At 41.9% G+C, this 9,853-nt stretch overlaps 1 protein-coding gene across 4 annotated transcripts; it reads right to left on the bottom strand.

Moving 5' to 3' along the window:
• Window positions 1-242: 242 nt before the first annotated feature.
• Window positions 243-9,671, bottom strand: myb (v-myb avian myeloblastosis viral oncogene homolog). 4 transcript variants are annotated; one of them, XM_030047888.1, is made up of 16 exons: window positions 9,536-9,671; window positions 7,407-7,524; window positions 7,194-7,265; window positions 6,801-6,893; window positions 5,551-5,771; window positions 4,774-5,002; window positions 4,600-4,668; window positions 4,370-4,474; window positions 3,634-3,891; window positions 3,267-3,431; window positions 2,821-2,957; window positions 2,556-2,670; window positions 2,151-2,267; window positions 1,689-1,787; window positions 1,436-1,519; window positions 243-1,323 (listed from the first exon to the last, which is right to left on the bottom strand). In XM_030047888.1, exons 1-16 carry the CDS (start codon window positions 9,556-9,558, stop codon window positions 1,210-1,212), a joined length of 2,019 nt encoding a protein of 672 aa, XP_029903748.1. In that variant the 5' UTR covers window positions 9,559-9,671; the 3' UTR covers window positions 243-1,209. The 4 variants fall into 4 exon arrangements, with proteins under 4 accessions (XP_029903748.1, XP_029903749.1, XP_029903750.1 ...); XM_030047889.1 differs by having other exon boundaries at window positions 243-1,320; XM_030047890.1 differs by lacking the exon at window positions 3,267-3,431.
• Between the last annotated feature and the right edge of the window lie 182 nt (window positions 9,672-9,853).

Here is a 9,853-nt window from a genome sequence, read left to right as displayed (position 1 = left end):
TGATAAAATGTTTTTTGCTTGTAAGCTAGTATAAAACAAAGCATCAAATATCAAAAACAACTGTCTGCTAAATGTTTGAGATGGTCTACTGCAATTGTAGTACAAAAATATGCAGATTGAAAATGTAGGATAAAACAGTACATACAAGCTACGAGACTATAAAAAGAAATGTGTAAAAACAAGTCATACAAAACTTTTAATTCCATGGGCTTTTGTTTATACCATCATATCAGCATTTAGTATGCTTTTTGTGGAGAACTCAAGAGTTCAAGTGCAGCTTGGTCTTACTCTTACTGGGTAACGTTCATAGAAAAACAGTTTTTTTTTTTTTACTTTAATAAAAACATGTTGTTCATTGAAAAATGTTTCCCTATAGAGGATACTGTGAAGGCTAGAAAGAAAATAACTGCTATATTGAACTGTAAACTCAATTATAAAGAGGTTTTGTTAATCAGATAACACTACACAAGGCTGGCTGTACTGTCATGTCAGCATAACATGATCATTCATAGTCAAATATATACCTGAGATGAGAGCTGACATAACTAGTAATGCAACAAGTTCACCATTAAAATGTTTATATCTGGTGGCAACACTTGAACTTCTCAGTAGTTACAAAACAGCCTATGACAAGGTTTTAATTTCCTTAATAAAAAAAAAAGTTTCATGACTGAAATACAGAGGTCAGTTTTGAATTAATGAAAATGCCTTTTGGATGCAAGATAATGCTAAGAGGGCTTAAATACTGAAGTTAAACACTGCTCCATTAGCCAATTATAAAAAAAACAACAAAGTCATCAAAGCAAAAGAAATAAATTAATCAACTTGTTCTTTATATTAATATCAAAATTATTAGAATACAGCCCAATGCTAATTATATAGCCACCTTTTCCCACTTATAATACAAGATTGATAAAAATACAATAATAAAACCAAAACAGATAAAAATGACATAAAAAACCCAAAACAATTCTAAAAAACAAACAAAAAACAAAAAACAAAAACAAACAAACAAACAAACAAACAATCAAAAACAAAATCAATAGTCTTTGGTTGGTTGAAATCCAACAAGTGTGAGTGTAAAAACACCAATGGCATTGTGCCTCTCCCAACTGTTGTACCACAACAAATAAGAAACCCATTGCGCTGCGTCCAGCGCAGGGAATGTTGTTTTCCGATCAACATGTCTTGTGTGCGCATGTTTTCTGTCTAGATGACCAGTGTCCTGGTAGGGTAAGTGTTGATGTACTTGTGGCTCTGTTCTGAAGCCAAAACCTGTTCTTCTGTTTTCTCACAAGTCACCTGCTCCCATGAATTGAGCTGCTGAGAGAACACGTGATAGGATTGGCATGGTTATGATGAACTGAATGTACTACAATTTGATGTGAAAATTAGGCTAAAAATATGTAGCACACACACACATACACATACATACCTGTAGTGGGCTGGCTATGGCCCTGTGTGGGAGGTGGTAGACTTTGTGTCCATGTTCACTCAGTACTGAGCTAGTAAGCAGGTCCTGAATGAAAGAAAAGAAAAATCACACAAAAATACAATGTGAGAAACTAGACTGACTTAGAAGATTACTGTTTGAAACCAAGTCCCCTATGTATTCTGAGGTAAGCTCCTGCTTTAGGTGAAGATACTGTGGGATCAAATGGAAGGTCAGAGGTCAGACGTGGGCTTACAGGTACTTCCTGTGCAGGGCCAGTTGGTGAGAAGAGTTGTGCTTGGAGATCTTGTCCTTCCCACTGCATACATGGGCTCCTCTCACAGGGTGACTCCACCTGGGGGAACACACCCAACCAACACATTTTAGTCACATGCAACACACAATTCCAAACAACTGTGCTAAATTTAGCACACAAAATAAATAATCCCATACAGCACATTTCCTTGGTTACAAATAAAATACAATTATAAAAATATGTTGATAAAATGATAAAATTGATATGCTGATTTCCAATTATTCCCAAAGCAGCTAAACAATGTTAAACAAACATGAAGAAATTCTAATAATTTCCTTGCTAAGACAACTGCAAATTGAAGTCCATTTCACTTTTCCTTTCAATTTTGCTTTTGCTCTTAAAAAACCTCTTTCTATTTCAGCCTGTGTGTCTCTGCACAAATAGTATGAGAGTGGAAAGTACCTCTTGTTTGATCTTCTTCAGAGGAGGCTGCTCATCTGGTGACACTCCTCCTGAGATGTTGCACTCCATAGGCTCCTGTTTGATGGATTCTACCACCTCCTGATCTAGAGGGCCATTCTGGAAAAGACCCAACTTCCCCAATTAGTCAGTATTCTGTATAGTTCAGTAGAGTATAGTAATAGCTGAGGTGGCAAATTCAAGATTGTCAATGGGCAATTCTGGGGCTTCTTGATTAAAACCCCCTAAACCTCCATAACCACATTGTGCTGAATACAACAGAACATACTAGAAACATTTCTCAGTGTAATACGCAACACTGCAATTCTTTGTCAGCATGCACAGTAATGCTGTGCATGTGAATGATCTAAGCAGCACATGTACTATCTGTGTGTATGTATTCCTCACCAGTAGTTTGAGAGGTCCATACTTGGCCTCCTGCAGGACCAAGGCTGACCTGAAGGGTGTGGGGGTGCGAGGTGATGACTCCAGGATGGAACGGCGGATATTTGGAGTCCTGAACCTGAGAGGGGAAGAGTCAGACATAGGCGACAGGTGAGTTTTTGTAGAAAATTTGAAAGAATTTTGCAACGAAACACTAAAAAAGATTGTAGTTGAGACCTGTTGTCACATACAAAGCATGCACAGAATAGTACAGAATAGGGTCACTCACATGTCATTCTCTTTCTGGGGCCTGAAAGTGTGGTCACGGTGTAGGGGTGTGGGCATCAGAGGTTTGGACTCCACAGGCGAGCTCACTGGTAGACTGTCATTGTCTGAGTGTTCTGGGCTCATTGATTGGTTGAAAAACTGAGGAACAAAGAAGGGAAACTAATGAATTGAGCTTGAAAGGTTGAGTTGTAAGCCATAGCAAACTTGCAGGGCTACACAGTGATGGAGAGGGAGGGAGAGCAGAGGGCTAAATGTAACACTTTATGTGTACAAAATACAAGTGAAAGATGAAATTATGTAAATGATCTAAATGAGGTAACACAAAGAGAAAGGACGGACAGCCACAAGAGATGCACTAATCGGTTCAGAATGACTGTTTGCTGATGTCATCAGATGGTAAGCTGGTAAATGGATGATTTCTGATCAAACTCAGCTACTTTTAGCTACCTGCAAGGGTGAAAAAGGTAGGTGTCTGACTGGTGAGGGCTTGGGAGTCGAGCAGGTGAAACCAACCCCTGACACTGCACCATGAGCAGCTCCTGAGCTCTTACTGCACGAGACCCTGTCTGTTCTGAGAATCCTGCTGGTGGCCTCATCCAATGAGGAGAGGCTCTAGGAAAAGGGTGGGAAAAAATGGGTCAAGGCCCACTATTGGGTAACATCTATGTCTTCTACTCTCTGTTCAAAATTGCCAAGCTGCCTATTTTTTGGTCTGAAAACATTTGCTGGTGGCATGTTTTGATGTTAAGAAAAAGTTTCCTAGGCAAAATAAAAATACCCAATAAAGTAAAAAACACACACAGGTACTACTTACTGAGTCAATGACAGATTCCATTAACTCTGGAAGAGTATTAGAGAACGCAGAGTTGTTGTGATGGCTGTTGCTGTTGTTATTGACATTGTTGCTATGGCTGTGGGCGCGCGTTGAGGAGGCACTCTCCTCAGGTAGGCAGCCCTGGTCAAGAGGCAGGGCAGGGGCGGCTGCCTGGTGATGATGTAATGACATAGGCACACCCTCTAAGCTGTCGGTCACAGAGCTCTGGTTGACCCAGTTGGGATAGGGCAGATTGATCTGTGGAACAAGGAGATATAGAGTGAAATTCAAAAATAATCATCAGTCAATAATCTCCAATGAATTCTAGCACAGGGAAGAGTGTAAAAAGGAGTCAAAAAGCACAACAGAGAAAAGGCAAAAGTTACAGAGAGGGAAAGTGTGAACAAAAAATGAACAGATAGGGAGGAGAAAGGGAACTTGAATGTAAAGCCGGCGGGAGGGTGGAAGCAGTGGTGGATAGAGGGTTGCACAAGGGTCACACACACACAAACACACAGAAGTGGTGAGATAAGGTCCTATTTCATCACTTTTGCAGAAACAGACCACCCAGATGTTTCCTCCTCCCTAAATAAATGAGCACACACATCCAACCACTGTCCTTAAAGCCAGGGTCAGTGCACATACACATATGCTGTGTGGTCACACTTTCACATCTACGCTCACTAATTCTCTCATTCTCTCTGTCACACACACACACACACACACACACACTCACTGGTAGTGATGGCTGGCCTCTCAGCTCATTCTCTGTAGACATTAGCAGCAGCTCAATCTCTTTCACTCTCTTCTCCTTCTCTGGGTCTTCTTCAATATAGTGTTTCTGAAAATGAGAGACAGGGGAAGAGGATATTCTGTTATTTTTATTCCTAGAGTCTCATAGTCCTACTTTATGCAGAACATTCTGTAAAGTTAGTTGTGAATCACACAGTCTCAGGTCCTCTGTACCTGAATAGCAGCGGTTCCATGCTGGGGAATGTTCAGGATGTTCAAATGCAGTGCCACAGGGAAGGGAACCTGTTGATTGAAATAAGTCTTACATCACTACCAGACAACAGGAAGTCCGAATTTCTGTGGATCCATTCAACTAACAGAACTTTGATTAATTTTGGGCGAACTTACTCTGTGTGTGTCGGTGATATAGGGGTAATTGAGTGGTGAAAGAGGAGGGAGCGGTGTATGATTGGGTGAATGGTGAGAGAACCCCATGATGTGACTGGCAGCCTTGACATAACTGTGGCCAAGGGAGAGCGAGGAGTTGCCGCTTTTTGAGGTGTTCTGAAGGTAGCCTTCCTGTTCCACCTTTCGCCTCATAGTGGAGTTCCAGTGGTTCTTTATAGCATTGTCAGTCCTGGATGTCATAAAAAAAAACACACAAATAAAATTAGAAGTTGTTATTTTTAAAAGACATCCTAACACTCACATTCATTATAAGCACACAGGTGCAAAATTCAAAGACAGGACCTCTAGTGGTATTTGATAGCTTCATCAGTGCAGGCACATACAGATTAAAACAGATACTGACACAGTCATACTCAGTCACAGTCTCACGCACACACAAACACACACACACATTCAAGTAGAGATGCAAAAGTGATATGGTTATCAGCACAGAGCAATAAACAATAATCTAAATGCGATGCCATCTCTTTTCTTTGTCTCTCCATTTCAACCCTGTTGCTCTTCAAAGATTATTCTATCCTGACGATCTCTCAAGCTTTTTTCCTTTCACATAGACGCCCACATCACTTGCGGTCCTTTCTCATAATTTGCCTTCGCTTTCCATCCCTACTTCTGCACAGTCAACGGTCTACAGTAGTTCAATATTTTATGCAGTTTCTCTCTTTCTCTCCCACCTTCTTTTCTTCTCTCTCACCACCTCCTATGTGCCTGCATTACCTGCCAGGGAGCAGCTTAGCGATTTCAGCCCAGCGGTTGCCCAGCTTCTCATGGGCTTGGTAGATGATTCTGTCCTCCTCCTCAGTCCATGATGTCTTCTTCACCTCTGGGTTCAGGTGGTTGTGCCAGCGCTCCCGGCACTGCTTGCCAATGCGTCCCTTCAGGTGCTTGGCAATCACCGACCAGCGCTTGGCACCATATTTCTGGACAAGCTCAATCACCTGAGGTGGATGTTTGTGTGTGAGAGAGAGGGGATTGAAAAGAGGAGAAAGGAAGAGAATTAAAGAGGAAGAGAAGTGAATGGTGGTGGAGTAGCATGAGGAAAGAGGAAGGAAGGAGCAATAGCAAACAAGGGAGAGGAGAGGGTGGAGGGGATGAGCATAATGTAAGAAAAAGATGAAAGTAAAAAGATGAAGGGTAAAAGGTATAGAATAGGTGGAATATGATATGAAAAGAAAATTAAGTTGAGGAAGGGAAACAGACACAAAAAAACACTTTTTAGTCAAAGAAATCATACACTGTCTCATTTGAATCCTTCTCTCTCCTCTCCTCCCTCCTTCCCTCTTTCTTTATCTGTCTTTCTCTGGAAGTGATTGAGAACACCTGCTGGTCTGCAGTCAGGGAGTTTCCAGTGGAACGTTTGCCACTCTGCTAATCATTACAGTGACATCTGGACAGAAATATAACTCCTTTGGATAGTTCAACACTTGGCAGATTCAGAGACACTGTGATTATTAAGTGTTGTGTAAAGGTGACTAAAATGTGCAACAGCAACAAGGGGGTTGCTAAAGAATCGTTGCTTTAATCATGTAGGAACAAAAAAGTAACTGTTTTTCTGACCCTGAATGACACTTTGTTGCTGAGACTGGCACCCATTGACCTAGTCCAACAAGTCGCCTCATGTCTCATCACCCTCATGCTAATATGATGGCACTCCATGACAGAAGCATTTGCATGCAGATATGAGGACCACATTATAATTAATATTATGAAAGTCTCTAAGGTGTGCTTTGTCAGAAATTGTTTTATGCTGTTCTCCAAAGGCCCTCTGCTGTGTAAAAACATATATGACATCATCGCTGCTATTGCATGGATTCTCAATTTCAATTTTTCCATTTCAGTGGTGCTTTACTGGCATGATACTAGCATGATTTTCATGGTTTCATGGTTTCATCTCTTGAATGATTCACTATGTCCTAGCTAAATGCACTTTTAAGGCTCCCTTGACATCCTAACCAGCTGTTACTTACTCTCTGGTCCTCCTCTTTGGTCCAGGGGCCTTTGATGAGTTCTGGGTTGAGGACCTTCTGCCATCTGTGCTGGCATTGCACATCTGTACGGTTCTGGTGGGTCAGACAGCAACGCTATTAATCGTCACCAACACAATATGGAGTGTCAAGAACATGTTTACAAATCATTGGATCTACAGTAAGTTACTAAGAACTTATTGAGAATTAAAACTTTCTTAGTTCCTTACCGCTTTGCATAAAGACTATCAATCAAATGTTGCTGTGTATCCTTTGGTTTAACTTTCAGTAATTGGTCTCAGTGTGGCTGTGTGCATGTGTTCGTGTATGTGTGTGTGTGTGTGTGTGTGTCTGTGTGTGCATGTGTGTGTGCGTGTCCAAAGACCTACTACTTACAGTTAATAAATTAGCAATGACTTTCCAGTCTTCTGATCCATGAAGCTCAACAAGCTTCTTCAACTTCTCATCCTTAAAAAAAGAAAAATATAGCGATTACTCTTTGTGACTGATCAAAAAAAAATCTAATTCAACACCAACCCCGGCAATTTAAAGCTGTGGGAAATATGCATATTTTGTTTTGAATGTTTTGGCAGATGTGTGTGCTGATACCTCTTCCCTTGTCCAGCGTGTTTTGCCAAGGTGACGCTTCCCTGTCTTGGCCACGGATCCATCATAGTCATGCTCATACATCTCAATCTCCTCCTCATCCTCCTCACTACTGTAAACACTAGAGAGTGAGAGCAAGAGAGTGACAGAGAGAGAGAGAGTGAGAGAGAAAGAGGGAGAGAGAGCGAGAGAGAGAGAGAGGTGGAGGTAGTGTGACAAAGAAGAGTTAGTGTAAGATGATACAAAGTTAAATAACAGGACAATAAACACCAGTCTATTTCCAAACTACTCCCTAATCATCTCTTTAGAGACAGCATAAAGAACTCAGCCCACTCTTTAACTCATCAGGTGGCAACACAGACAGAACCAGTCATTCTTGAAGGTTTGGGTACAGGCTTTTAGCCAAAACACCCACAAGGGGAGCAAGACACAGAGACAGAGAGAAAGACAGCGAGAGTGAACAAGCGCAAGAGGGAGGGAAAGAGGGGGAGAATTGGATGAACAGGTTCCAGTGTTTTTGGTTTCCACAGATACTGGGATTGGCACATGTGATCATAATTTCATGACCCTGGCATGTTCAGACCTGCACTGGTATTGTACAGCACATACACACTGGCAGGCGTGCATGTGCACAAACACTAGCTGGTTAACCAATCCGAATGTAGACCATGGACAACGTGGAAGCAAAGTACAGCACTTTAGTGTCTTACAGAGGAACAGGTGTACAGGAACCCGACCATGTATGTGTATGTGTGTTCCACTATGAACAACAAGAAGATATCTAGCAGACATGAATCTTTCCACATCACTTGGTTATATGCATAACACATGTAAGCCATTGTCTTATTTCGCATTTAAGCCATAATGCCACCCATACCGCTCATGCCGTTCAAAACAGAAAAACTGGACTTTTAAAAAAACGTGGCTGAGACTGTAGTGTACAAAAAAGCAATGTAGTGTGGCTGAGTGTTGTGAATGAGTTTTATAAAAGCTGCATTAAATACTGATGTACAGGCTATTGATCATTGCTTTCACCTGAGCTAATGTCAGTGTGGTGGTTTTGCAACAAGTCAACTCGCAGCGCTCCTTCAAATGGTCTCTGAAATAATTAAGCTTGCCATTTACACTGAATGGTAACTTCAAGTGAGTGTGAATTGTGGCTCAGTGTCGTGTTGTGTATCAGAATAAAGGGAAACATGGTTTAGAAAAGGTAACCTCTCCTTGAGACGCTGTTAAACCCAGCGTCCAACATAAAGATGCTAAGGTAAGGCTGATGAGCGCTGTACATTTGGTTATCAGGCCTGCCGCCGTCTTCAGGTTTCAAGTTGAATTTAAGGCGTTTTAAAGACATTTTAATACCAGTAAGAATGCAATATAACACCCATTTCGCAAGTGAAATAAACGTAAAAATGAAAACAACGAAACTTGGGCTAGGTCTTTATGACTGACTGGGCTCATGGTGACCGGAAAAAGGAGCGCCCTCTCAAACAATATTTTAAAGGCTAAGAAAACCCAAAAATTAAGAACTTAAAATTGTTTATTTTCTCGGACACTTTCAGGTTGTGACTGTGGATAATTTAATTTAGAACATTTCAAAGAATTTAAGCACCTGCAGACAGTAGGTTCCTTACATCAGGACTCGTATTTAATATAGACTCGTATTAGATTAATATCCATGCATTGTCCAATGCACGGCGTGGCACGCGCCTATTCACCCGCCTTAGGCAATAAACGTGTGTGTATGTGTGTGTTTTTGTGCGCGCCCAAGTACGAGAGAGAGAAGCCCCCCTTCTCTCTCTCTCTCGCACTCTCTCTCAGCACTGACAGCAGCGCGAGGCGCACACATGCCAGATGACCACCACCTGTCATGTGCGCGCGAGACCCGCACTGCAACTCAAGACTTCAACGGTCAAAAAGTTTTACAAATACAAATAACGTTTCTTCTATAAAACAACTGCGAACGAACAAATTCGTAAACTTTTGAATAAGAGTGGTCATGCACCGTCAACTTCACCCCAAGATGATGCGCTGCGTGAATCCAGCAACCAACAGGGATGATAGCCCATTCACAGTATAAAAGCGGAAAACCGAGGAAAAGAGGATAACGCTGAAGTTCAGAAAAGGGAACTCACCTGTGTCTCGGCCGTCGAGCCATTTATGAAGTTTGAAGAGCGGCTCGCAAGGTGCGCTGAGCTCCTATGTTAGCTCTACCAGCTCAGGGTATGTTGTCCCGGCGAGGAGGCAGGTTGACATTAAAAACGGAGGCAGATACACGCAACTCCTCCCCTCTGGTCTCCCCGCTTCATTTGGCGCTCGTGCGCGCGCATGTCCGCTGGCGTACTCAAGTGGAGAGTACTGTTGCCTTCACTTGCTATAAAAATTTGTGCAATTACGAGTTAAGCGCGCCCGAACACGATCCAGCAAGTTGCCGAAGATGTGTCTTCTTCATG

This window comes from Myripristis murdjan, chromosome 24 (genome assembly GCF_902150065.1).
Source record: "Myripristis murdjan chromosome 24, fMyrMur1.1, whole genome shotgun sequence".
In the NCBI taxonomy this organism is placed as follows: Eukaryota; Metazoa; Chordata; class Actinopteri; order Holocentriformes; family Holocentridae; genus Myripristis; species Myripristis murdjan.
The sequence above is the reverse complement of the archived record's forward strand: the minus strand, read 5'-3'. Positions and strand labels throughout refer to the sequence as shown.

Bases quoted from the DNA above. Each gene is read 5' to 3' on its own strand.
- myb (XM_030047888.1), bottom strand. From the start codon at position 9,558: ATGGCTCGACGGCCGAGACACAG. The intron at 7,266-7,406 runs GTATCAGCACAC...TCTTTTTTTAAG, and splicing joins CACGCTGGACAAGGGAAGAG to GATGAGAAGTTGAAGAAGCT. The intron at 3,432-3,633 runs GTAAGTAGTACC...CCCTTTTCCTAG, and splicing joins TGGAATCTGTCATTGACTCA to AGCCTCTCCTCATTGGATGA.